This window comes from Bubalus bubalis, chromosome 2 (genome assembly GCF_019923935.1).
Source record: "Bubalus bubalis isolate 160015118507 breed Murrah chromosome 2, NDDB_SH_1, whole genome shotgun sequence".
NCBI classification, from domain to species: domain Eukaryota; kingdom Metazoa; phylum Chordata; class Mammalia; order Artiodactyla; family Bovidae; genus Bubalus; species Bubalus bubalis.
Window position 1 is genome coordinate 44,012,822 of NC_059158.1, and position 26,682 is coordinate 44,039,503.

A 26,682-nucleotide genomic window follows, 5' to 3' on the forward strand; every position below is an offset into this window, starting at 1 on the left:
AGCAGCTGGCGGGGCCGACAGCACCCCTTGTTGGGAAGTGGAAGTGGGTTGTCAGCCTCCTCTGTACCTGGACTCCTCACTGTGTTTTGCATAAAATAAATACATAGGATGATGACAGAAACCAGTTATACTGCAGTGCACTCTGTCCCGCAAGCGCTGAGACAGGACGGCTCTCAGCATCTCCCAAGAGTGCACGCTGAGGCCAGGCCAGCAGGCAGGGCTCAGACCCCTCTGCCAGCCCTGTGTTCCCACCAGCTCCAGCCCCCAAGGAGCCAGCATCCTTTTCTAATGGACCAGATTTATTCATTTATTTAAGGCAATTAACATATTAGTTCTCGGGCCAAAGGATTTGTAAAACATTACACCAAAAGGAGAAAACAGGCAGTGAAAACCAGCCCCTCCTGACACGCCCCAGCCCAGTCCCCTGAGCGTGTGCCTGTCCCCTCCACACTGCGGTCTCCCGTCCTCCCGGGGCTGTGCCCGTGAGGCTGGCCCGGCCTCGGACACTGAGGTCCACGGGATCTACAGCAGGTCTGGGGCCCCGGGGGAGGGGCGCAGCCCTGGGAAGGGCCGAGCAGGCACCGTGAATAAGTTAAATAACAAAGCCCTAAAATCACTAGCAACAGCATCACTGAGCCCCGCCAGAGGTGGCAGCGACCAAAATGTAGTGCTTGGAGTACACAGGAGACCCCACTCCTGGTCACCCACCAGGAGGAATACGAAGCAACATCAGTTACTGCTTTAAGGGACCAAGCAACAGTCCTGCGAGAGGACAGACTTCCTCTAAGGCACTAGGGTGAGCGAGTCCCAGCGAGTGTCTGAGTCTTCTAGGGGCTCGGTGTGGGCAGGGTTGTCCGCTCTGTAGCTTCCCCTCCAGGCTGGCCTGGGGGAGTCTGGCCTAGTGGGTTCCGGCGGTTGGGCGGGCGCCCAGCCTGAAGGGGTGGCCAGTCTCCCCAGCCTCAGCACTCCAGCGTCCCTGTGGCCAGCGGGCCTGCCGCGGCGGCTCAGCGGCTCATGCAGTTCTGCACATCCACGAAGCCCAGGCGTTGCCTGCGTTTCCTCTGCTCTGTCATCTGGGTTTAAACAGACGCCAGCGGTCGGGTCAGGCTGCCCAGAGCCCATCCTCCCCGCTGTCCCCGCTGCCGTTCGGCCCTGGCAGCTGGCCAAGGACCCCCAGGGTGCAGCAGGGCCGTCAGCCCCAAACCCTGGTCCTCAATTAGCGTGTCGCAAACCACTGATTTGGTGCAGCTGGGAGAGCGCCCCACCTAAAAGAGGGGCTGCCTGACCGTATTTAGTCACTGCCAGATGGCGCAGAGGACACTCTGGGCAAGAGCGCGTGTTGAGAAGCGGAAGGAGGCCCTAACTTCCCCATCACCCTAACCCATCAGCGCCTGGGCCAGAGTCTAGCAGCTGCAGGGTGGGGGTAAGGGGGTGCACGAGGGAGGCCCCACACCTGCACGAGGTCGCACTCAGCCCTGCCCGTCTGCCCTTCAGGGGCATGGGGGTAGGGGCCACCTTGTCTCCCCTCCATCCAGCTCTCCAAGGGACCCATCTTCCACCCCAGACCCAAGAGGAGGACCAGCAGGAAGGGGGCAGAGGAAGCAGAAAGGCCCCACCAACCTCCCCACCCCCAAGGCAGGCAGGCTGGGACCTCAGCCACAGCCCGGGCTGCCAGCGGGGGCCAGGACGTGGGGGGCGCACCTGCTCCTTGAGCTCGCTGAGCTGGGCGGTGAGGTGGGACACCAGCTTCATGGTGGCGCTGAGCTTATCCTGGAGGATGCGGATCTCATTCTGCTCCCCCTCCCCCTCGCTGCTCACCAGGGACATGGCCCGCATCCGGGGGAACCAGTCCAGGTTCTTGTTCTGAAAAACATCCCCCGTGGGGTGAACGTGCTCGGGCCCAGCCCAGGAAGGCCTCTAGAAAAGTAGTCATGTGGGGGAAGCCTGCTGCCACACCCATGGCCAAATCACTCCCCAGGGACGTGTCATGGGAAAATCTGAATTGACCCGGGTCCTGCCCGCGGGGCCGGAGTAACCCTGTGCGGGCGGGGAGCACGGCGCGGAGACAGGCCAACTTCCTCCAGCCCATGTCTCCTCCTGCTGTGGCGCTGGGATCACATTTACTCCTCACACCCTGCGAGGCGGAGGACCGGCCTCTGCACTCAGACCCGTCTCTCCTTCCTTCCTTCCTTCCTCCCGCCCCGCCCCGCCCCGCCAGCGGGCCCCACACCCCAGGAAGGCGCGAGTCAGGCAGATGGCACGTTGAGGGGGCGGGCTCTGCCAGGGGGCAGTGGCATCTGACACTCAGGCGAAGCCACGCTTCCCAAGACTAAGAGGCAGGAGCGGGGGGGGGGGCACCTGTTGCAAGCTGAATTCTCAGGCCAACAGACACACCTGCACTCAAGACCAGTCCAAATACAGACTCAAAACACCCACAGAATCCCCTTCTGAGTTGTTTTCTTTCCTTTTAGAAGCTGCAACCCCACGTGGCACCAGTGGTAAAGAACCCACCTGCCAATGTAGGAGACATTAAGAGACATGGGTTTGATCCCTGGGTTGGGAAGATCCCCTGGAGGAGAGCATGGCAACCCACTCCAGTATTCTTGCCTGGAGAATCCCATGGACAGAGGAGTCTGGGGGGCTGCAGTCCATGGGGTCGCAAAGACTCGGACACGACTGAAGCGACTGCAGACACACACCGCTGTGCAGCAATCTGCGGAGGCCCTGCCTCTGACGGGCCCGGTGGACGCCCTTTACCCTCCAGACCTCTCCTTCACTCACTCGCTACTACACTGGACGGCAGTGATGGTGGATGTCTCCTGAGTCTGACAGTATGAAGCTCATCCGGGCGCCCTCTCGGCCTGCGACCACCCAGGCTTCAGGAAGCCACCCTCCCTCTCGCCCCCAACAGAAAAGGCCCCTCAGAAAGGGCCACAGAGCAGTCACCACAAGCAGGGTCGCCTGGCACCGGGCATCCACGGGCCCCAGACACCACCTGCACCCTCTGGAGGCTTTTTCCAGAGGCCCTACTCTGCAGCACAGCGGGGTGCGGGGGTGGGCTCCGGAGGATCCAGCTCCAGCTCCCCGCCCCCCGCTGCCTCTGAGCAAGAGTCCACAGCCGTCCCCCCACCCCTCGCCCCCTAGGCCCTCACCTTGATCATCTGGGCCACGTAGCTCTCTGGCCCTGTGTAGTCCGTCTTGTTCTTCACGCGGACCAGCACGATGAAGTACAGATAGTTCCACATGTTGTGCTCAAACTTGATGTGCTCCTCAAACGACACGGTCTTGTTGTCAAACTTGTCCCTCTCCAGACCTGGGGAGGCGGGGGTGGCAGTGAAGGAGGGCTCCCCGCCTCTGAGAGACACCCCATCCGAGAGCCCCAGTGGGCGGGCAGGGCCTCCTGACACCGCGGGGGCACTGCTCTCGGGCTGCAAGTGCTGATGAGCTACTGAGGTCACTTCCATTTAAAGCAGAACCCCCACCCTGCCACAGTGCCGTGGGAACCCTACAGACGCCAGGAGCCCAGGGCTGGGGGCGTGGGAAGGGCTTGACGAGGGGCCTGTTCCCACAGGGGACCCTGCTCCTTCACCCACATGGGCCGGGAGAGGACAGGTTGGTGGGGGTAGAAAGGCCAGGCTGGTTTCCTCAGCTGAGACCCAGAATTTAAAGGAAGGGTTCCGCGGCCCCTCCCTGCTCCCTCAATGACTCCGCACTGGGACAGGGCTGTTCTCCCCAGTTCTGGGACAAGCGAACAGTCACCAAGCCGCCGGCCCAGGGCAGGGCTCCCTGGGGCCACAGGACAGAGGAAGGGCGGACTGAGGCTGCTGACGGCCACGGCCTCCCGGCGGGGGCCCAGCCTCACCACAGATGAAGCACGTGGTCTTGAGAATCTCTTCCTTCTTCTGCTTCTCGCTGCGCAAGTCGGCAAAGGTGTCAATGATCACCCCAAAGATGAGGTTCAGCACGATGATGATGACGATGAAGAAGAACAGGAGGTCGTAGACCACTCGGGCAGGGAAGAGAGACTCCTGCGGGAGGGAGGCAGGGAGGCTGGGCCCAGCAGCTCGCAGAAGGGCGTGAAGGCCCCGAAGACAGTGGAGAGGACCCGCCTCACTACAGAGTCAGAATCAGCGCCAGAGCACGTGCGGGGACGGGGACTCAGCGGCCAGGAAGAGGCCCTCGAGGAAGAGTCTGGCGTGGGGGGCCAGGCCTCGGCTGTGCCCACCCCTGACTGCTGGGGAGGGGATGAGTGGCTCTGAACTCCTCTGCTGCCCTCAGGACACGTGATCTCACTCATTCTAGGGGACCCCTGGCCAAGGAGCAGCTTCTCACCCTCACGCCACTGGGGACAGACTGATCCTGGGAACGCGTGGCTGCCTGCACACGCTGCGCCGAGACCCGAGGCCTCTTCCCCGCCCGGCTGCCCTGGCTGCAGGCCGAGCCCGGGGCCCGCCCGCTCTCGGACTCAAGGCTTTCCCAGCCTGAGAAAGCTGGGTGCCAAGGTCTTCCCTCAGAGCACCCACCGCGAGCTAGAGGGCTCGTCTGGGCTGACAGGGCCGGGAGGTAGCACAGCTACCCCGTAACCGGGAGCAGAGGGCACACAGCAGGGTGGGGACGTGAAGTTGGGGGGACTCGCTCCCCTGAACATGGGGGAGACCGGGCTGCCCTGCTGGCCGGGACTGGGGGCGGGGCTGGGGCACTCACGTCTTTGGAGGGCTTGCGGAGGATGTCCCCCACGCCACCGCCGTTGCGCAGCCCGTGGTTCATGACGGTGACGATGCACATGAGCAGGGTGTCACAGGCCCGCTCCGTGCTGTCCGGCTCCTCGTCCTCTACAAGTGGAGCACGTGCTCAGACCCGGCCAGGAGTCTGCTTCCACCCCCACTGCACCCCACTCCTGAGACACACTGCCCTCACCTGCCAGGACCTCAGGCACAGAGACTCCTGAGACACAGTCCACGTTGTCCCCACTGCACGTGTTCACAAATGTGGCAGCTCCATGTGGCATCCCCAGGGGGTTGGCTGGAGGGGACAGGGTCAAGGTCAGGAGGTCCAACGACTTGGCTTCATCAGGTCCCTAGTTCTGACCCCAGCATCACCTCCTCCAGGAAGCCGGCCCTGATGCTACCAGCTCCCCACTGTCGGGCTACAGTGAAGGGTCTACGTGTACCTGCCCCTCCCGGGCTGCGCTCCAAGGGCAGGGGAGGGGCTCTGCACCCCCAGCCCTGGCACACGGGCAGCTCCCACAAGTACCAAGTTTAACCTGAACCACAGGGTCTGCAAACCAGAGTGACTCCAGCCTCTCCCACCCCTGACAGTCTGTCCCAGGGAAGAGGGAGGCAGGTTGGTGTGAGTTAAGACTCCACCCGGAACCCAAGAAGAGAAACATGGGGGCCTGGCGGGATAAGCACTCTGCTTGTGCAGGCCTCTCATCCCCACCCCCCACCCAGGAGAGGCGCCGCAGACCTCTGGAGTGGTTGCTGGGCAGCCGGTCCACCTCAAGGATGAAGTCATCCTTGAGGAAGAGGAAGCCGACGATGGAGAAGAGGTAGACCAGGATGAGGGCCAGCAGGGCGGTCAGCAGGATGGAGCGGCCGTTGCGGGTCACACTCTTGATGACATTGAACAGCGTCTCTTCACGGTAGATGAGGTCAAAGAGCTGCACGGCAGAAAAGACATGGCTGGACCCACAGGCTGCCTGCTTCCCACTGGGTCCCACGTCTCCCCCAAAGAGGTCTGCACTCAGGCGGGTGGAACCAGGCCCATGGGCCCATCGAGGGTGACATCTCCGAGGAGCCCAGAGTCCTAAAGCCCAAGAAGGAGGGGCCCCAGGGAAAGCATGAGGGCGGAATGAGCACCAAGAGTGGCCGGAGAATGACGGCCAGCTCTGACAGCACGCTCGCTACCTGCAAGGTACCTACAAGACTGTCGTGCAGCAGCTCACTTCATCCTCACAGCTATTCTGGAGGACAGGTGCTGGTAATGATCCATTATACAGATGGGGAAACTGAGGCACAGGCAGTTAAGAAACCTGCCCAACGTTACACAGCTAGGAGGGGCCACACTGGGATGCAAACCCCGATAGTCTGGCTCCAGAGTCCAGGCTTGAACCTCCACTGTGCAGGGGAGATGGGGCCATGAGGAGCCATCAGGGTTTTGAAGGCCAGGCTGGGTCCAGAAGACGAGGACACTGGAAATCCTCTCCTCCCAGCCCAGCAGCAAGAGGCCTGGTGCTGGGGAACTGCCAACAACAGGCAGGAAGCCCCAGCCTCCCTCCTCCCTGCCCAGCCCCATCCCCCCGGGCCTCACCAGGATGCTGTAGAAGAGCTCGTGGGCGAAGAGGCCCAAGACACTCGTCAGGATGTAGCCCACGTGGTACAGGAACTCCATGTCCATGACCATGGCCTTATAGCCCCGAATGAAGGTGCCACGGTTGCCCACAAAGCTCACCACGAACACGATCTTGTTGGTCAGCTGTGGGCAAGTGCAGGGCATGGGGGTTGGTGCCCTACCTCCCACCCTGAACCCCCACTCCTGGGGCCAGGCCCAGAGCAGAGGCCAGGTCTTCAGGAGAGTAGGTCTGAGCTGGTCTTGCTCAACACAGCAGACATGGCATTAATGAAAATGCTCCCTGAAATGCTTCTGGGACTAGAACAGAGGAAGGCCCCTGGGGGACCCCAGCTTCAGGAAGAAGTGAAAAGTGAGTGTTAGTCACTCAGTCGTGTCCGACTCTCTGCGACCCCATGGACTATAGACCACCACCAGCTCCTCTGTCCATGGGATTCTCCAGGCAAGAACACTGGAGTGGGTTGCCATTCCCTTCCCCAGAGGAGATTCCTGACCCAGGGATCGAACCCGGGTCTCCTGCATTGCAGGCAGATTCTTCATTGTTTGAGCCACCAGAAAGAAAGTAAGATGCAAGAAAAGGAGAACAGGTCAGAGAAGAACACCCTTGGCCTTTATGATGATTAAGTTATGAAAAGGTACCCCCACTTGCTTGAGGCACTTTATTTCTATCCGTCAGGAAACTGTCATAACACATAAATCTTTGATGTCCTCAGTGTGCCTTCGGGCAGTGCACAACTAAGTCCGGGTACCCGGCAGCCCTGAAGCCGGTGCCCCAAAGTGGCTCCTGGCTGGCTTGCTCCGACTGTCTGCTGCCCTGAGTTGTCCAGGAGGATGGAGAAGACAGAGTGGTCCCAACCTCGGGTCTGTAATGATCCCGGCTCAGGGACCGAGGGATGGGGAGAGCAGTGGCCAGAGGGAAGCAGCAGGCCCGCTTCAGGTCCGACTGCGTGATGAACCCTGAGGGGTGGGGGCTGGGGTCCTTTGGCACTCACGTTGAGGGCACCCAGGATGTTGAGCGTGGGCCCAATGCCCAAGTAGTAGATGGAACGCAGGATGAGCGCCACGATGAGGGGGCGGATGCTGTAGCGCTTGGTGAACAGGGCCGCGATGGAGAAGCAGATGAGGATCCAGAAGAGCAGCGAGATGAGCGGGGAGCCCAGCACGCCTGGGGGCCCAGGAGCAGAGACAGGGTGGCTCACTCACACCCACCCACCCCACAAACCCCAAGAAGCCTCCCCCTTCCTGGGAGCCTTCCCTGTAAGTTGGTCACTTGCCCATCACCCCTGCATCTGGAAGAGGTGTTGCTACCACCTCCAGCTGCTGCTACCAAACTGGTCTCTGCCTTACATGTGTGTGCGCACTGTCTCCAGAGGGCACGGGCCCTGTCTGCCCCGGTGATAAGGTGCAGAACGCAGAGGGCACTGCTCCCCATGCTGCACCCAGTCCCCTCGGGGCCTGGCTGGCCCCAAGGCCCTGCTCACATCAGAGGAGGGGGCATGGAAGGCTCAGGGCCCTCCGCCTGCCCTGAGGTGTCCTCACCTGTGGACGCGCCCTCCACATAGGGGTAGAAGAAGGCAATGATGATGTTGATAAAGACTGCCAGGTTGAAGGAGATGCTGCCCCAGAGAGTCATGCGGCGGGAGAACCAGTAGATGAGTGGCATGCCTGGGAGAGGCGGGGGTGGGTAAGGGGGGGTCCTTGGTTAATATCATCTGCCCACCCCATGCGGGGGGCCACCAGCCTCAAGCCACAATTCAGGAGCAAAACATGATTGGCTCCCTCCTTGGGGTGGCGGTGGGGCCCTCACCAGCAGGTGAGCGAGGCATCAGGGGCGTGAGGGAGGTGTCAGGGGCATCAGTGAGCAGCTCCAGCCCAGTTCATCCCGCCCGCCCACCCGCGGGTCCTCACTGCGGAGCTTGCGCTGCCACTCCATCTCGTTGTGCAGGAAGGAGGACTGGTCGAAGAAGTCGCTCACTTTGCTGCCCTGCTCATCCTGCTCGGTGGTGGTGAAGAGCCGGTGCTTGGTCTCCTCCGTCAGGAACTGGCAGATGCCGGGCACGGGGAACACGATCTGCTCCATGCTGCGGTCCTGCCGCACGATCTGGACGGACAGGGAGCCTGGTCAGCCCCGAGCTTCGGCCCCGCCCCCACTGAGGCCCCACCCTCACCGACGGCCCCGCCCCCATCACGCCCCCGGGGCCCTCGGGCCCTACCTCTATCTGGGAGGTGTGGTTCTCATAGTAGGCCAGCGGGTCCTCTTCCTGCTCCTGCACCGGGGCTGAAGACTTGAGCATCTGCGTCAGCTGCTTGTTGTTGAGGCTGAGCTGGGGTAGGGGTGCCCGGGTCAGGCCTGGCAGCCCCCGCCTCTGGGACTGAGCCCTACCCTGAGCTACACGGCAGTGAGTGACCCCCCAGCTAGACCTGACCCAGCCCAAAGGGAAGACAGTCCTGCGGGACAGTCAGGGCCCTCCACAACCGTGCCCAGGTGCACCCTGAGGTCCTGCTCTAGGCTTCCAGACCCGCCCCAGAACCAGGCGCAGCCTTGTCCCCACTCCGCTGTTCCGGTTACATCGGGATCACCAGGGCTGCTCCCAGTTCTCAGCCAGCACCTCCCCCACCCCGCCCAGCTCCCATCCCAGATTCTAGCCGGGTTCTGAGGTCTGGCTCTGCCCTCAGCCCCGCCCCTAGGCCATAGCCCCGCCCTCAATTCCTAGCCTCACCCCCAGATACTATCCCATCCAATCTCCCGCCTAACCCCGCCCCTAAATATAAATCCCGTCCCCGCCCAGCCCTGTCCTCTGGGCCCCCACCATGGAAGAGATGCCCTCGGCTTCCTCCTCCTGGATGCGCTTCACAGGCTTCAGGAGGTGCTGCAGCTGCTTGTTGTGCCTGGAGAGCTGGGAGGGCAGCAGAGTCATGGGGAGTGGTCGAGGGGTGAGTCCAGCTGCCAGGGGTCGTGGGGTGGGGCTGGTACCTGCAGCGCCAGGATATAGATGTTGTGCCCCACTTCACGGGGGCTCACGTCTGAGTTCTCACGCTCCTCTTCCTGCAGGTAGGCCTTCTTGATGACATCCACCTGGCGGGGCAGAGCCTGCTGAGTGCCCTCTTCTTGGGGCGCAGGGAGGGCTGGGCCCTGACAGCCAGCCCAGCACCCACCTGGGCCACCGCCCCACCTGACCGCCAGCCCAGCCTCACCAGCTCCTGGGGCCGCAGGCTGATGAGGATGCGCTCGGCGTTTTCACTGTCGTGCCGGCTCTCCATCAGAGCCAGGAGCAGCTTGGAGGCATTGTCCTGGGGTGGGGAGACAGGCCACAGTTTGAGGGCCCCCAACCCCTTCACTGACTATTCTGTAACAGCCTCTTTGCCCACAAGTCTCATGGCCTTCTTGTTCCCCACTGACCCCCAGGGCTTGCTGAGAAGGGTGCTGTGTATCCAGTCCACCTTCCCCCACTCTGTGGCAAGCACACCCACGCCCATACAGCAGACATGGACATGGAGGCCCTTGGATAAACCCAGAGCGTGTCCGCTTCTAGAGCAAGTGTACATCCAGCACATTTGCTCACACGTGCACTCGTGTGCACAATAAACATGCATACATCACACACCTGCACGTCACCCATGCTTACACACATGATATCCACACGGCACACATACACAGAAAGCTAACATCACACACACCAGCATGCACACCTACTCATGCTCACATGGGCTGCCCCGGGCCCCACCTTGAGTTGCAGCACCAGGTCCATACGGTACTTGCATAGGGGGCTGATATCATTGAGAATCAGCGCGGTGATGATGTCTATGCCATTGGACTCGTGCGTCACGATGCAGGTCTGGTGGGAGGCACGGGTGGGGATGACACGGGGCCCTAGGCCTCTCAGAACCCGTGGCAGCCCCAACGGCTTGGGCCTGCCTCCTGCCCGGCCTGCTCCGTCCTCCCCCAGGTCCGCGCAACCACACGCGGCTCCCATGGCTCACCTGGTTCTCGTGGCAGGGGCCCTGACAGTACTCGGTGAGGGTCTCCAGGGTCTGGATGACGAGGCCCACGTTGTCCTCGTTGATGTAGAGCCCCAGCAGCCCCAGGCCGCCCGTGGTGCTGCCGCACATGATGTCCAGGAACTGCAGCGTCTCGCACACCAGGTTGTAGTTTGTCTTATTGTTCTGGCAGCGCAGGAAGTTCTGCAGAGCATGGAGAGGGATGCGCATGGCGCCGCTGCAGCACAGAGGGAGGGCCTGCCTGGGGACCACGATCACGCCAGCGGCAGGGATGGGGGCCTCGCCGGCCTTGGAGCCACACGCCGTGGTAGCCAGGCCTGACGCCGGGTGCAGAGTATGGGCATGTTTTGGGAGGAGGGGCGGGGTACAGGGAAGGGCAGGGCGCAGGGAGGGGAGGGGGTGGGGACCTGGGGCGGGGCGGGGGTGGAGTGGGCGCAGGGAGGTGGGGCTTGGGGTGGGGCGGGGCCTGGGGCAGGGCGGGGCCGGGCGGGGCGGGGCTTCACCTGCAGGTCCCGGTTGTGGTTCTCACACAGCAGCTGCAGAAAGCGCAGTATGGGCTGCATGATGAGCACGGACGTGCCCATCTCGTTGCTCTGCACGCGTTCGCCCACCTCGTGCCCCCGGCGCAGGCTGGGGCCCAACGCATAGCGGGATGAGGAGCTGGGCATCGAGAAGGAGGCCACGCGGCCTGCGGGGTGAGGCCTGGTAAGGCTGGGGCTGCTGGGAGCGCTCAGACCCCCGCCCTCACCCTCCATTCCCACGCTCACAACTCGGCCCTTGTCTCCCGCCCCAGCCCACATCCCCGGGGCCCCCTGAGCCTGACCTTTGGAGGTGGGGTCTGCCTGCTCACGGTCCTCACGCGGCTGGCTGCCCAGGTCGCTCATGTTGACGGCCACCGTGGACTTGGTCTCCTGCTGGGCCCGCTTCATGCGGTCGTGCAGCACCTTGAAGAAGCGCTCTGACTTCTTGTCGCTCGTCATCAGGTTGTAGAAGGATTTCTGGGGTGAACGGGGAGATGGAGGGGCAGGGCGCCTCAGCACTGGGCCTGGGTGTAGTCGGGGGAGACAGAGACCTCGCAGTGCCCTGTGCCTGAGGCCAGGGTGGGGACAGTCGAGACCAGAAAAGGTAGAGGGGGAGGGCTAGCGACCGCCATGTGAGAGGCCTGTACAAGCTTCCTGCCCACTGGCACCTACTCTGGCTCCCCATCAGTTCCCCACACAGCAGCCAGAGGGGTCACTCTGAAGTCCAAGTCACGTCCCTTCTCTGCTCAAAACCCTGCAGCTACCCCGTCTCCCCAGAGGCAGGCCCAGGCCCAAGGGGGCCACGAGGCCACGTGATGACCTGCCACCCCCCTGACCCTAGCGCCTACCACCCCTCCCCCACCCCCTCTGGCCACAGGAGCCACTTCCCCTTCACAGCTTCCGCAGCCTGCTCTGCCCCCTGCCCCCTGCCCCCTGCCCCACTTCTCCACGTGCTCACTTCCAGGTCCTCATTCCAACGTTCCCCTCCCAGGGGCCTTCCCGATGACTCCTCCTAAGACTCCCCTGGCCCGGCACTCCCAAAGCCCCTTCCTGCATTGTCGCCATCCAGCATGCTCTCAGTATCACATGGGGACTGCAGGTAGGGACTCCTGTCCCCACTAGGATACAAGTACTAAGGGAACATAGGTTCTGGCTCTTTTGTCCTAGAGCCGAGAACACTGCCAGGCACACAGAAGGCACTCACTCAACAGAGACTTATCAGAATGAATGAACAAATAAGTGAACAGAGATAAGATCATCACAGAGGGCTTTTGGAGAAAGCAGGCTTTTAGTTGGATACCAAAGGCTAAGGAGCATGTGGGAGGGCAGGGAAGGAGGCCTGAGCAGAGGCTGAGAGGCAAGAACGGTGGACATGATTGGGGCAGAGATGTGGGCAACAGGCCCAGGAAGGGATGGAACAGGGCAGGGGTGTAGGATGGAAAAGGGCCACGTGACACGGAGCAGACACGGGAGGCAGAGCCACCGAGTAGTTGGACTGGCACTGCCCCCTGGGGCTGGATGCCCGCCCACAGGGCCTCAGCGACTGGCACACCTGAATCTCGGTGTTGCCGCCGTCCAGCAGGCGGATGGCCAGGCCGATGCTCTCCTGGAAGATCTTCTCATTCTTGGTGCTGGTGATGAGGTCACACACCAGCTTGGTGGCCCCCTCCTTGTCCAGCCGGCACTGGGTGGCTGCAATTGCCGACCAGTCTTGGTCCAGGCCTGGAGGCGGGGAACTCACTTAGGGAGGAGTGTGGAGGGAGGGTAAGGAAGAGCCTGGGGTGAACTGGCTCCCCAGAGGCCTAGCTGGGGGGAAGCAGGACTGACCAGTGCCCATGGGGTCCGGGAGGTCCCCCCTCGAGCTGGACTTCCGGTTCTGGAGGTAGTTTTGTAGCAGCATCTTGCGCAGCTGGTTGCCCTGAAGGGAAGGGAGCGAGGCCCATGGCAGCCCATCTCACCCTTTACCATCCAGCCCGGCAGTCCTGGCCCTGAGCCCCCGTGGCCAGGCCCACCTGGCGCCCAGCCCCCCGGGCACTCACCCTTTACCATCCAGCCCAGCAGTCCTGGCCCTGAGCCCCCGTGGCCAGGCCCGCCCGGCGCCCAGCCCCCCGGGCACTCACCCTTTACCATCCAGCCCGGCAGTCCTGGCCCTGAGTCCCCGTGGCCAGGCCCGCCCGGCGCCCAGCCCCCCGGGCACTCACCCGGTCCCCGTACTTGGTCTTCTTCAGCAGCATCTGCTGCAGTGTCCTTAGCACCTTGACGCACAGCTTCTCCTCCGACTCCATGAGGTCTTTGGTATGCTGGATCAGCCTGGCCGCAGCAGAGGGGGCCGTGCTCGAGGCAGCCCCTCACCACCCGCGCGGCCACTGCCCCCAACACCCCAGGCCTTCCCCACCCCGGGCCGTTGTGCCCCTGTGCCTCCAGGCCCTGGGTCAGCATCGCACTCACTTGGACAGGAAGCCCCCGCTCTCGCAGCGCTGGTAGGCCTCACTGCCCTCCAGGAAGAGCAGCTCGGGCCAGTGCAGGACATCCACCAGCACGGACAGCTCGGCCTGCACCAGGGGCCTCAGCCGCTCCTCCAGGGCAGTGATGATGTCCTGCAGTGGGCAAGGCGGGGTCTGGGCGAGCTGCAGGCTGCCCAGGCCCAAGAGATGACCAGGGCGTGACCGCCATTCCCCAGCACCAAAGGGCCCCACAGACTGACTGCCCTCATCTGAAGGCCCTGGGCCCACAGAGCCGCCGGGCACAGAGCGGGACGCCTGGTTGCTCGGAGCCCCCGTCACACCCTGGCGTTTCCCCCAGCCCCTCCTCTAGCTCCGTGCGGACCTGGGCAAGCCCCTCGCCCTCTCTGGGCCTCAGTCTTCTGCCACAGGAGGACAGTAACCCACCACACCCCGTCTGGAAGCCAGTAAGACAATGTACAGGGTGAGACAGAAACATGAAGGTGCTATCTCGAGCAAGAAGTGTCCCAGCCCTCTTGGTGAGCGCCAACCCTGGAATGGAGCCCCTGCTCCTGGCGGCCCCCAGGATGGGACAAGCTAGCCAGCTCCCTCCGGGGAGTGGACAGTCCAGAAAGGGGAGTGGACAGTCCAGAAAGGACACAGTCCAGAAAGGACGGGAGGAGCACAGGATGCAGCCCGAGCACAGTCCCGTCCAGAAGCAGCCCTGCCGCAGCGCCCGCCCACCTGCAGCTTCTCAATGATGTTCTTGTAGTCCCACTGGTTGGCGGCGGGCATGACACGGGGGAAGGCCCGCGTGGCCATCTTGTAGTTGGAGGCATTCCGCTGGGCGGCAGCCACACAGCTGGCGCCACTGCTGAGCAGCGAGCTGATGTGGGCATCCAAATCCATGGGCAGCGAGATGGCTCGGGCCTTGGCTGAGAGGAGAGGGGTCGGGGTGCTGGAGGGCTGGCGGGGGCTCAGCCAAAAGGGCCATGCTCAGGGGGGCAGGGCTGAGGGTGCTGGGGCCCCCACACTGGTCCCCACTTGGACTGAAGTGCCCTCTTCCCTTTGGGGGATAAAAAGAGGGAGTTCCTGCCTCTTTGTTTCCACCCTGGCTCCACGCGGACCCCTCCCCTCCACTCTACCCACCTCCCTAACAACCTACAGCCTCCCTCCTGCCTGAGACCATTTGTAAGCCCACAAAACTGTGCTTGGGGATATCCCCCAGCACGCTCCTCTGGGGAACTGACTCAGAGCAGAAAACAGCTTCTCTGGATTGCCAGATGCCAGTCAGACACCAGGAAGGACTTACTGAGCACCACCGAGGAGCAGCTGACAGACGAACTTGGGGATGAGGTATTTACTGGGAGGGCAGGCGTCCCTGGGGCGGAGGCAGGGGAGGGGCGCGGCGGTGGGGGCTGCGCAGCGCCCCGGGGCACTCACCCACCATGGCGAGGGCCCGGATGCAGGCCTCCACGGGGCCCTTGTGCTGCTGCTGCAGCCACGGGCACTCGAGCAGCCGCATGGTGGACTGCAGCAGCTGCAGCACGATCGGCTGGTGCGTCTGCAAGAGGCACGCGCCTGACGCCGCAGCCCGGCCGCCCTCCCGCGCCTGACGCCACAGCCCGGCCGCCCTCCCGCACCTGACGCTGCAGCCCGGCCGCCCTCCCGAGGCACGCGCCTGACGCTGCAGCCCGGCCGCCCTCCCGAGGCACGCGCCTGACGCTGCAGCCCGGCCGCCCTCCCGAGGCACGCGCCTGACGCTGCAGCCCGGCCGCCCTCCCGAGGCACGCGCCTGACGCTGCAGCCCGGCCGCCCTCCCGAGGCACGCGCCTGACGCTGCAGCCCGGCCGCCCTCCCGCGCCTGACGCCGCAGCCCGGCCGCCCTCCCGCGCCTGACGCCGCAGCCCGGCCGCCCTCCCGCGCCTGACGCTGCAGCCCGGCCGCCCTCCTCCCTGGGCAGCCCCACATCCCGGGCCCAGGCCCACCGAGTCTGGGTGTGGGCAGAGGGACAGGACCACCAATAGCTACCATGGGCCTTTGTGCCAGTTGGAAAAAATCACCCCCTTTCCTCTCAGCAGCTGTACATGGCAGCCCTGTGAGAACTCCCCACGGTCTGGGCCTGGGGCTTATAACTATTGCTAACCCTTTTCTTCCTTTAAAAAAATTTCCAATGAATTAAATGCTGTGGAAAGGGGACATATTTACATGGTTCTAAACAAAAAGGTTATAAAAAGGAACACTTCGGAAATTCCCTGGCAGTCCCATGGTTAGGACTCCTTGCTTTCACTGCTCAAGACCAGGGTTTGATCGCTGATTGGGGAACTAAGATCCCTCAAGTCACATGGCACAACCAAAATAAGTAATGAAATAAAAATTAAAAAGGAATACTTCAGGGAGTCTTGCCCCCAACCTGTGAACCTCTTACCCCACTCTCCCCATTCTCTGGCCTGTAGCTGATAAGAGATGGGGAAAATTGATACATATCACTTAAGTCCCAGAGGGGTCTGAGGAACCAAACCCATGTGTCAAACAAGCTCATCCTGGCTGGGAGAGCGGGACCCAGTGCTTTCTTGACACACTATCCCTGCTCCACCCTCAGCCCCTCTACCTACAGGCAGCCCTCTGACTGGTTTCCTGCATGTCCTTCCAGTGTTTATGAATTAGGTACCAGGCTCCTTGCTCAAGGGGCTCTGGGGCTGTGACCCGGCTCGAGTCTGAGGATTGACTGGGGGCTGTGACTCTCAGAGCTCCAAGTCCAACACCTGTTCACAGCCTAGAGCCCTTCTGCAGAGGAGCAAGGCCAACTTGGAAGATTCTTCTCAGCTGACTCCCCTGCTTCAGCTCCGCCAGCCACTATGGTAAGCATCACAGCTTGTCTTTGTGCATAACGGCTGCCAGGTGTCCCTGGCCACCCCGGGACCCAGGCGAATCTAGGAATTCCTGATCTGTGGCAGTTCCCACTGTAATTCCCGACCCACAGAAACTGCGAGATAATGCATGTTTGTGGTTCGGGGGTAATTTGTTACACAGCATTGATAACTAATGCACGCGCATATCCTGCTGCTGCATCTTCACGCACTACAAGATAACGTGACTACGCACATTCTGGCTCTCCCCACTCCGAAGCCGCCAGCAGCTGGCGCTCACCTGCAGGGAGGTGCTGTTCTCAGAGAACGGGGAGCTGAAGAAGGCGCTGATGGTGTCCAGCACGACGGTCAGCACGTACTTCTCCAGGGCGGGGTCAGCCAGGCGCCTCTCACGCTTGCTGCAAACCTGGGAGAGGAGAGACTGATGCCTGGGGGCCTCTCCACTTGCCCCACAAGGGAGGCGGCCGGGTCCCCCTCCAGGGCCCAGCTGGGGCCCACGCTCCCACAGGCACACACCCTAGCCATGTCCAGGGTGAAGTTCTCAAAGAGGGTCCAGATGTGGTTGCTGGTGTAGATCTCCTTCATCTCCACCTCCGTGTCCACGTAGCAGTGGTTCACGAAATTCACATAGGCCATTTTCACCTGCGCAGGCAGGGCTGGGAGGTCAGGGTGCCAGCAGCACCCAGCCCAGCCCCGGCCAGGCTCTCCCTCTCGTGCTTCCACCAGACCTCCCCCGGCTCCTCTGCCAGCCTCTCCCCCGCCTCCCCGCCTCCCAGCCCCATCCCTTCCCTCCCTGAGCAGGACCGAGGGGCTGCCCCAGCCCGGTTCCCCCACACTTGCATCCCCACCTCGGTGATGCAGTCCTCATGCGTCACCACAGACACCACATCCTCCAGGGGCAGCAGGGACGTGCACTTGATCTCGGTGTAGACGTTCTTGCCCTCGGCGCAGGCGGCCAGCAGGTCCACCAGGGAGATGTGGTACATGAGGGGGCTGTGGTCCTCCACGCCATCACGGGCCGCCTTCATCATGTCCAGCAGGTGGGCCAGTGAGGCCTTGTCATTGTAGAACACGACCACATCGTCGCCTGCGTTGGTCAGCTGTGGGCGGGAAGAGGGCACGTCGGGCCCCTCGGTCCAGCAGGCCCAGGGCCCCAGCCCTCACCTGCCCTCCCGCGGGAAAGACCAGGGCTCTGAGCCCGGCCTGCACCCAACACGCAGGAAACGCTCCCCCCCCCCCCCCCCCCCCCGCCTGAGTGTCTGGGGTTTCCTGGCCCTCGGGGCCCTAGGCTGGCATCTCAGACCCTCTGCCATGAGCTGGGACATAGAACCCCAGAGCCAGGAAGGACGTCCTTCCTCTCCTAAGGAAAGAAATCCCACTTGCGCTTGTCTCAGAGGCGCCTCCTCGAGGAAGCCCATTGTATGCCCGACTCATGCTGTCCTCCCCTGTGCTTCCACCGCTGTAATTTAAACACTCCAGGAGCACATGCTGCGTCCCTCTCATGTCAGCAATTCTGCTCTTCACAGTTAATATAACAATAGCAGTCAGGAATGAACCCCGCACGGCAGTCCCAGACCCCACGGCTCACCGATTAAGTTTCTCATCTCCCTCTGGCGTTTGCTCCTTTCTCTCCCTGCCCCTCCCCAGGCTGTAAGATGCTCCGGGACAGAGAGCATGTCTGCTCCAGATTTAGGCTCAGCCCCTCATTCTTCATTTCTTTACTGAGCACCTACTATGCACCAGACACCGGGGCCCTGGCAACATGCACAAAGGCTGTGACCTGGCCCCACTGTGGCTCCTGCCCGCGGAGCTCATACTGGAGTGGTTTCCCCCAGGGGTACACAGCGCCTGGCACGAAGCAGGTGCTTCATGATTATAAATCAACAATGATGAAGGACAAATGAAGGAACAAGTGTCTGAGTTCCCTCAGGCCTTGGACCTGAATTCTACCAGGCACCTGAGCTCCTGCAGGCCCAGCTCTGTTAGGCCACAGCCCGAGTTCCGCTCCACCAGCCTCAGCATCTCAGTCCTGTCCCCGTGTCTCCCTGGCAGCCCGGTGCCCCCGTGACCCGCCCACCGCCGGAACGCCCCCGCGCACCCTCACCTCGGTCATGATCATGTCCTGGCACTTCTTGACGTACTTGCCCTCGGCCTTGATGACGGTGTGCAGGAAGTCCAGGTACTGCACGTGGCGCCCGTGCGTGGCCAGCAGGTGCACAAAGTGCTGCAGGACGGGCTCGCCGATCTCGGAGCAGAGCTGGTAGTTGTTCAGGAAGATGTGCTGCATGGTCTCCGCCTCCAACAGCTGCGGGAGGGCGGGGCGGCCGTCAGGGGGGCTCTGGCGCTCGCACCCCGCCCGCCGCCCGAGCCGGTGCCCTCACCCCAGGCGTCAGGAAGAGGTGCAGGTGCTTGTGCAGCAGGGCCTGGTTGCCGGGGTTCCCCGCGCAGAACTTCTGCAGGAACTGGTGTGTGTAGCGCAGGATCTCCATCATCTTGGCATCGCCCTGGACGCACAGAGCAGGGGAGAGGGTGCCCAGGCCAGGCCCCGTGTGGGGGAGGGTCAGAACTCAGCCCTGGGACCCCAAGGTGGCCAGGTTCAAGGTGGGTCAGGAGACGGAGATGTGGGAGGAACTGAGGGTCAGAGCCTGAGATGAGGATGGAGTCGGGGAGCAAGGCTAAGGAGTCAGGTCAGGTGAACACTGAGGGGGTGTCAGAGCCTTGGGGCGAACCTGGGGGCGGATCAAGATCACGATGAGTCATAGGAAGGGGTCTATGGTTGAGATGAAGCTATGTTTGGAGTCAGGGGCCAGGGTGGGCTTGGGGACAACCAGGGTAAGGCTAGGGTGAAAACTCAGTCAGGGGTCAAGGAAAGGCTGGGGTCAACATAGGTCAGGGTAATGAAGCTGAAGGTCAAAGGTTAAATGAAGCCAAGAGGGGACTTCCCTGGTGACTCAGTGGTAAGGAATCCACCTGCCCATGCAGGAGACACGGGTTGGATCCCTGATCAGGAAGAAACCACATGCCAAGGAGCAACTAAGCCCGTGATCCACAACTACTGAGCCTGTGCTCTAGCGCGCGGGAGCTGCAGCTATTGAAACCCAGTGCTGCAGCTACTGAAGTCAGAGCACCCTGGAGCCCGCGCTGCTCAACTAGAGAAGCCGCCGCAACGAGAAGCCCGAGCAGCACTGCTAGAGAGTAGCCCCCACTCATGGCAACCAGAGAAAAGCCCACGCAGCAATGAAGACCCAAATTTAAAAAAAAAATTGTTTTTAAATGAAGCTGGAGTATGAGGATTAGCACAGAGAGGGAAATAGAAGCCAGGGTCAAGGTCATGAGCCAGGGTGAGGCTGGAGTCAATTCAAGGTCCGAGTGGATCAGGATGAGGGGTGGAGGGTCAAAGGTCAAGAATACTAAGACCGGAGTCAAGGGTCTCGGTATGTGGGGCGGGCCAAAGCAAAAGGTCAGGGTGAGGCGGGTCAGGTCGGCATCAGGGGTCAGTGTGTGGTTTGGGTTGGGCCCGGGTTCAGGGTGCAGCTGCCCTGGGGAGTCAGAGGTCAGAGGTCGAGCTCACCTTGTCGTAGGGGATCTGCAGCAGGTCCAGCATGACCTTGTGGGCGTCCATGTTCTTGAGCAGCCGCTGCTGTTTCTTCCTCATCTGCTCCCCCACACCGCACATCTTGTTCAGCCGCTCCAGGATCTGTGGGGTGGGGGGAAGGTGAACTCAGAGCCCCTGCCCACTTCCTCAGGCTTCCCCAGGGCCAACCACAGCAGAGCCGCGGCTCCCACGGGGCCAGGAAGAGGGAAGGGGGCCGCAGCCACCGAACCCGATCGTCGTGACAAGGCCACGAGCACGAAAAGCTGATTCCACTAGCAAAAGTCAACAGAACAACTTGTCTGTGAAGTGGAATTTCACTAAACTCCTTCAGCTTTAAAATACTTCCATCTGGACCTTGGCAGGGCTGTGTTTAACACTCGGGGAATGCTGGAGGATTTCCTGCAAGCCAGCTGGAGTTGAGGCGGGAGAGGCGGCATGGGGCCTCTGGGGCAGGGGGCCTGCAGACCCACCCCCAGGACCCGGCCACTCACGCCCTTGACGATCTGGTAGTTCTCGCTGCTCTTCTCCCCAGGCGGGTGCAGAAAGCCCTCCTCATCTGTGGGCCGCTGGGGGAACGGGGGAGCGGGGTCAGCCAGGCCCAGCCCCCCAGGGCCCTGCCCTGGCCCCCACACCCCACACACCTCCTTCTTGTCTTTAGCGGGGCCGGCCTCCCCCTCCTCGCCCTTGCTGGTGCCCTTCTTGTCCACCCACAGCTCCGACTTCTCCACCATGGTCCGCAGGCGGTCCAGCTCGGACTTGATCACCTTGTAGTTCTCCACGTCCTGGGCTGAGATCAGCAGCTGCACCTGAAGGTCGACCACGAGTGTGCCTGGTGAGATGGGCACCCCCAAGTCCACGGCCTCGTAGAGACGTCCAGCACCTGCCCTGTCCAGGCCTCTCTGCTCCTGGCCTCTCCTCTCCACCCCTGCTCCTCTCCACCGAGCCAGATCCGACTTGGTGTTTATGGCTCTGCTCTAAGTCCACCGCCTCCAGGAAGCTTTCCCTGATTGGCCACAGACTTCCCTGCATCCCTGGTCATGAGCTATCTCATCACCTGGCTTCAGTTACTCACTGGCTCATGTCACATGCTGCTGTGGCCTGTCACCCGTTCACACAGAACAGGGCAGAGCAAAGCATACTGACATCACCGAGTGCTGGGACCTGAACCCTGACTCCGTCACCACCTCACTTGCTCTGGGTCAGTGGGTAAGGGAGGAAAGCTGCCCCGGGCCTCAATTGCCCCCATCTGTAAAGCAGGAATGAGAGTCGAAACCCTGCTGTCAGGCTGCTTGGAGAATTCCACGAATGCAAGCCCAGTGCTCAGCGCCTGGTGCCTAGCACACCTGTTAAACACCAGTGCCCTCTCACTGGGAGCTGTCAAGACTACGTGACATCACAGCTACAAAGCCAGTCCCCTTGGTAAGAGGTGACTTTGTGCCAGGCATGATGCGGAATAGCAAAGGTGCCCATGGTAGAGTTCGCAATCTATAATATGCTGTTTGCCTCATAAGACATGACATAAGGCCTGGAGTCAGGCTGAGAGGAGATCAAAGTTGCCAAGACTCAAGGTGGTGTCACCTGCAAGGAGCTCAGCAAGGCCAAACCCCAGGGATGCATCTCAGGCTGCCCCATCCTTGTTTCCCCACACCCAGTGCTCAGTGTGTGGCCAGGGCCGGGTGACCCTCTGGCCCCCAGGAAGACCTCTCAGGCCTTCCACCCCAAGGGCTGGGTGCTCCACTGGGGAAGGGGGGAGTACCTCCCTGAGGGCTGGGTGCTCCATCAGGGTGGGGGGGAGCACCTCCCCGAGGGCTGGGTGCTCCATCGGGGAAGGGGGGGAGCACCTCCCCAAGGGCTGGGTGCTCCATCAGGGAAGGGGGAGCACCTGCTTGAAGGTGTGCATGACCTCCTGGCGCTGGCTGAAGTGCTTGAAGAGCAGCTGCAGGGCCCCCGAGACCAGCGGGGCATAGTCGTGCATGGTGAGGTGGATAAGCACGCGCAGCAGCATGCGGCCGCCCTCGTCGTCCACCTCCAGCATGCTGCTGGTCTTCCTGCGGGGAGGGGAGGGTGTGACGGTCAGGGGATACGCAGGCTCCCTGCCACCCGCCAGACAGCCAGGGCACCGTGTTCCCCTGCTGACTTTGCAAACAGCCACCACCGTGAGCACCTCCGGGATCCCTGTGTCCCCTGAGGGCCACACGATGCCCCATGGGGACGTAGCTAAGGCCAGGACTCCTCACAGGGGACCCACAGACCCCTCCAAGGGATTCACGGAAAGAGGCTCAGGCCGCAAACAGAGGCGAGGGGAAAGCTGATCTTTCTTTTCACCAACCTCTCACCAAAATGTAGTGTTTCCTTCGGTGAAAAAAATGAGCAGTACCTGTGACTTTGTCACCAATAAAAAAATCACAGATGTTTTCCCATCACTTCAGAGTTGTTACAGAAATTGCAAAATATCATTTACATTCATCAGGACTTCAAAGGAATGGTACTAATTACACCTCCGGAGCAGACTGTTATTTCATGTGTTAATAAAGAAGCACATATATAACTGTCACTTCAAATTTGTTTTCTCCAATATTTTGATAACTGCATCCCAATGCCACTGATTTCCTTTGTAATAACAATGCTATGCGTGTTACATTCTGAATTTTAAAATGCTACTCTAGGAAGTCCCTGGCGGCCCAGTGGTTAGGACTCCATGCTTTCACTGCAGAGGGCCTGAGTTCAATCACTGGTGGCAGAACTAAGATCCTGTAAGCTGTGCAGCGTGCCAGAAATTAAAAAAAATAAAAACGCCATCCTAGGACGGGAGCCAAAGGCTTCACCAGACACCAAGGGTATGGCACAGAAATAGTTAAGAGCCCCCAGCTCCTGGAGAGACGCCCACCCCCTCTGAAGAGCAGCCTGGCCTCCCTGCTGTGGACACAGGGATGCACCTCTGTGCATTCTGGCCCAGGTCCTGACAAATAAACAGGCACAAACTGCCCTGAGTGGAGGCAGGGGGATGGCCAGAATGACACTGGGGCCCAAGGAGCCCTGGTATCACTGGGTTTAGGCAGGCAAGGAGAGTCAGAGCACAAAGCCGGGGGACCCCAGGGCTGGGTAAGGGTCTGCAGGAAGATTAACCAAGGAGTGAAGGGTCTCCAGCCTGTATCCTCATCACCCACCCAACCCCACCCACACCGCCCGCCTCACCCCCAGCCTCACCCCACTCCAAACATGGCCTCCGCCTGCTCCCCAATGCGGTCCAGGTTCATGTTGGCGGCTGCGGGGAGTAAGAGGGGGCAGATGGAGGCTGGAGGCTGTCCGCACGCAGGACAACGGGGAGCACAGGGAGAGGGAGCAGGGTGACGCCAAGACCACCCTCGCCCCCGCGCTGGCCAGGCGGCCGCCCCTCTGCCTGCCTCTCCTGGGCTGGAGGCGGAACCGCCGAGGCCAGAGACCCATGGGGCAGCCCACAGACCTGCAGGTGCGAGCGGGGTCCTGGCTGGGGGAGCTGGCCTGGCTCAGCCTCTCAATGACGATGGTCGTGGGCAAGCCTCTGCCTCCCGTGGGCCTCAGGTTCCCCATTTACGAACTGGAGGGGATGACCCCTGCCCTGCTCCCTCCCTGGGACGAGTAAGTGGGACAACGGGGAGGGAAGGCCCTTGCAGCCTGGGAAACGAGGGCAGGGCAGGGGCGCTGGCCAGAGGTGGCCCCAGACCGCAGGCCCTTGTGGTGCATCAAGTCATGCAGCCTCGGCCTGAAGTCGGGGTGAAGGGAGGGGCGGGGGCTCACTGGTGGAGTCGAAGGCAGGGGCCGTGCCATCGGCCCCGCTGTCCTGCATGGGAAACACCTCCACGAACTCCTTCTTGAAGACAGACAGCAGGTAGGAGATGCGGTAATCCAGGCGGACGTTGAGGATGAACTGGAGAAGCGGGGAGGATGGGGTGAGGACAGGTCTGAGGCCAAGCTCACGGCAGGAGGAGTGAGGGGCCACCTCGGACGAGCCCCGGCGCTGGGAGCCCCGCGCGGAAGCGCAGGACTCCGTGGCCATCACAACCGAGGCAGCGAGACCCCTCCCCTGGGAATGCAAGCTGGTGCGGGCGTGTGGAGGACTGTCTGGAGGGTCCTCAGAAAGCTACAAACAGAGCTGCCACATGATCCAGCAATCGCACTCCTGGGGATGCACCCGGACAAAACTGCAATTCAGAAAGATGCACGCGCCTCTGTGTTCACAGCAGCCAAGACAAGGGGGCAACCTGAAGGCCCGTCAACAGAGGGATGGATAGAGAAGGTGTGGGTGTGTGTGTGAGAGAGAGATGGAGTACTACTCAGCCATAAAAAAGAATGAACTGACGCCATTTGCAGTAACATGGATGGATGTAGACAGATCATCATACTAAATGGAGAAACTCAAGCAGACAAATAGCATATAATACCACTTAACTGTGGAAACTAAAAAACACAAAGGAACCTACCTATGAGACAGAAGCAGACTCACAGACAGAACAGACTTGTGGTTGCCAGGGGGAGGGGAAGTGGAGGAGGGAGGGAGTCGGAGTTTGGGGTTAGCACATTATATTATATGCAATATAATATCATGTTATATAATACATTATGTTACATGTATATTATATTACATGTATTATAATACATGTAATACATGTATATTACATGTATTACAATATAGTAGATGTAGATAATATATTATATATGTATATAATATATGGCAAACTATTATATGTAGAACGGATGAACCACAAGGTCCTACTGTATTGCATAGGGAACTACATTTACTATCTTGTGATAAGCCATAATAGAAAAATATATAAAAAGAATGTATATATGTACATATAACTGAATCACTTTGCCGCACAGCAGAAATTAATAACATTATACATCAACTATACTTCAATAAAACATACAAAGAAAGACTCCTCCTCCCAGGGAAGTCCAGGGCGCCTGTCCCTGGCTCCTGCCCCACTGGTGGGGGTGGTACCTCCTCTCAGAACAAGGTAGACACCCCCCGTCCCGGCCCACTCAGTCGCTCCTTCCCAGGCTGGACGTGGACAGGGATAGGAAGGAAGCTCCCCAGATCCAGAGGACTGCAGTCTTCCCATCCCACTGTGTCAGACAGACCCTGGGCTTCCCGGGAAGCAAAGAATGTGGGGGAGCAGGGGAGGCCACTGCGGGGCGGGCTGAGGACACGAGTTTCAGGCTCCTTTGATGCCTCTGTCCTCTGTGTCAGGGGCACAGAGCCTCCAGCCATGCCCAGGACTCAGATCTGATAGCCCCCAGCCCCAGGAATGAGTCAGAAGCCCCCTTTTCTGACTCTCCTAAGCAGACCCTGCCCAGACAGGGTCCCCAGGAAGGTCACATCACCCTTCCCGCCCCCAGGTGGCAGCACCACAGAAGCAAGGGCCCTTCTCCCTCCTCAGGGCCCGCCAGCCCCTCCCCAAGTGCTGCTGGGGGCCTCAAACCAAGAAGGCTGCCTGTGTCCACCCCACCAGGAAATGGGCTCTCAAACCTCTAGCTCTACCTCAAAGTCTGTGCGGCTGCAGGAAAGTTCCTTCCCCACTTCCCTTTCCTCGTCTGTACGACGAGGGGACACAGCCAGACCTCGGTGCATACCAGGACCACTGGGAGGGCCTCTCACCACACAGACTGCAGGCCCCGCCTACGGCATCTCTCATCCATAAATCTCGGGCAGGGCCCAAGAACCTGCATCTCTAAGTCCCCAGGTAAGGCTGATGCTGCCGGCCAGCAGACCACACTTTGAAAATCACTGGGCTAAACAGCTCTGTGTGGAACCTCCCAGCATGAGATGCTGTGCCCTGAGGGGCTCCCCTCACCAACCTACCTGGCCCTGCTCCCCGCCTCCCGGCCTCTTCCCAACACACCCCCACACTCATGGCCCCGCCACCTGCAGTATTTCCAGGATCTTCAGCTTGGTCTCCATCACCACAATGTCTTCATTCTCCTCAAACTTGCTCCTGTCCAGCGGCTCAGGGGCACCGGCGCCAGCAGGCAAGCTGGGGCCACCAAAGACAGACTGCTTGCGGTTCAGAACCATGGTGGACATCATGTGCCCCACGCCCTGGATGGACCGCCGCACATTCTTGCCTGTGGGGTGGGGAGCAGGAAGGGGGTCATGGAGGGTGTATGACAGGGGCACCTGGTCTACCTCTGTCTCCATCATCTGCAGGGCAAAGGGCAGGGCTAACCTAGGAAGATTTCCTGGGGGAGGTGAGCTATCCCAAATCTGCAAAAAGGAGGGAGGGGTGGGCAAAGGTGAACCGTGTGGGGAGATCAGTGAGAATCCTCCGGTGGAAAATCACAAGAGCTGTTACAGAGCACGAGGGATCAAGGGACAATGTGTGGACAGCGCTAAAGCCTGGGCTCAGTCTCCGTGCACTTTTTGTTTAGATGAGTTTATGCCCCCCTGACAGCAAGTCTGTGTCTCCTCTCAGATGGCTGTTTCTGGATAACAGGGTGCATCTCCCCATCTGACCCAGAGCTCCCCAGGCAGGGCCTCATTATCTCCCTCAAAACCCGGATATTGGAAGGCAACTCGCCCAGACCCCAGGGTCTCCACAGCGCTTGCTCAGAGAAGGGGTCTCTCCGGTCCAGCCAAGGCTGGAGGAGACAGGGACCCAAGACGCCCCCTGGCAGCAGAGCCAGGAGGCAGGATGTCCAGGAAGGCGAATGGGAGAGGACTTCCGTTGCCAAGGGGAGGCCGCTGAGCGCTAGGGAGCGAGGTCTCACCGCCTGGGTCCTCGTAGGCCTGCACGCAGTCGATGATGCCCAGCAGAGTGCGCGTGAGCCGCAGCAGCTCGCTGAAGCTGTAGAAGCCAAAGTAGATGAGGTTGTGCGCCAGGCTGACTACCTGCGGAGAGGGGGCGGGACCGAGGCCAGCATGAGCCCAA

The 26,682-nt window shown here is 61.1% G+C and overlaps 1 protein-coding gene across 2 annotated transcripts in view; it reads right to left on the minus strand.

Moving 5' to 3' along the window:
• Positions 1-281: 281 nt before the first annotated feature.
• The window catches only part of ITPR3 (inositol 1,4,5-trisphosphate receptor type 3), a 68,274-nt gene continuing 41,873 nt past the window's right edge, over positions 282-26,682 (minus strand). The window contains exons 21-58 of one of the 2 annotated variants that reach the window (XM_025271569.3): positions 26,522-26,642; positions 25,680-25,879; positions 23,552-23,681; positions 22,982-23,039; positions 21,657-21,822; positions 20,416-20,580; positions 20,266-20,340; positions 19,751-19,876; positions 18,561-18,683; positions 18,284-18,484; positions 17,028-17,279; positions 16,696-16,821; positions 16,460-16,585; positions 14,753-14,873; positions 14,054-14,244; positions 13,317-13,465; positions 13,070-13,178; positions 12,696-12,786; positions 12,421-12,590; positions 11,171-11,345; positions 10,851-11,035; positions 10,330-10,530; positions 10,074-10,184; positions 9,544-9,639; positions 9,323-9,424; positions 9,159-9,245; positions 8,562-8,672; positions 8,257-8,449; positions 7,888-8,013; positions 7,341-7,513; positions 6,310-6,474; positions 5,467-5,659; positions 4,918-5,022; positions 4,705-4,832; positions 3,863-4,028; positions 3,153-3,313; positions 1,702-1,863; positions 282-1,073 (exon numbers count right to left, since the gene is read on the minus strand). In XM_025271569.3, the coding sequence (XP_025127354.2) occupies positions 1,005-1,073; positions 1,702-1,863; positions 3,153-3,313; positions 3,863-4,028; positions 4,705-4,832; positions 4,918-5,022; positions 5,467-5,659; positions 6,310-6,474; positions 7,341-7,513; positions 7,888-8,013; positions 8,257-8,449; positions 8,562-8,672; positions 9,159-9,245; positions 9,323-9,424; positions 9,544-9,639; positions 10,074-10,184; positions 10,330-10,530; positions 10,851-11,035; positions 11,171-11,345; positions 12,421-12,590; positions 12,696-12,786; positions 13,070-13,178; positions 13,317-13,465; positions 14,054-14,244; positions 14,753-14,873; positions 16,460-16,585; positions 16,696-16,821; positions 17,028-17,279; positions 18,284-18,484; positions 18,561-18,683; positions 19,751-19,876; positions 20,266-20,340; positions 20,416-20,580; positions 21,657-21,822; positions 22,982-23,039; positions 23,552-23,681; positions 25,680-25,879; positions 26,522-26,642 (5,409 nt within the window). In that variant the 3' untranslated portion in view covers positions 282-1,004. The remainder of the gene's footprint in view (positions 1,074-1,701; positions 1,864-3,152; positions 3,314-3,862; positions 4,029-4,704; positions 4,833-4,917; positions 5,023-5,466; positions 5,660-6,309; positions 6,475-7,340; positions 7,514-7,887; positions 8,014-8,256; positions 8,450-8,561; positions 8,673-9,158; positions 9,246-9,322; positions 9,425-9,543; positions 9,640-10,073; positions 10,185-10,329; positions 10,531-10,850; positions 11,036-11,170; positions 11,346-12,420; positions 12,591-12,695; positions 12,787-13,069; positions 13,179-13,316; positions 13,466-14,053; positions 14,245-14,752; positions 14,874-16,459; positions 16,586-16,695; positions 16,822-17,027; positions 17,280-18,283; positions 18,485-18,560; positions 18,684-19,750; positions 19,877-20,265; positions 20,341-20,415; positions 20,581-21,656; positions 21,823-22,981; positions 23,040-23,551; positions 23,682-25,679; positions 25,880-26,521; positions 26,643-26,682) is intronic. The other variant, XM_044931257.2, reaches the window with a different exon arrangement.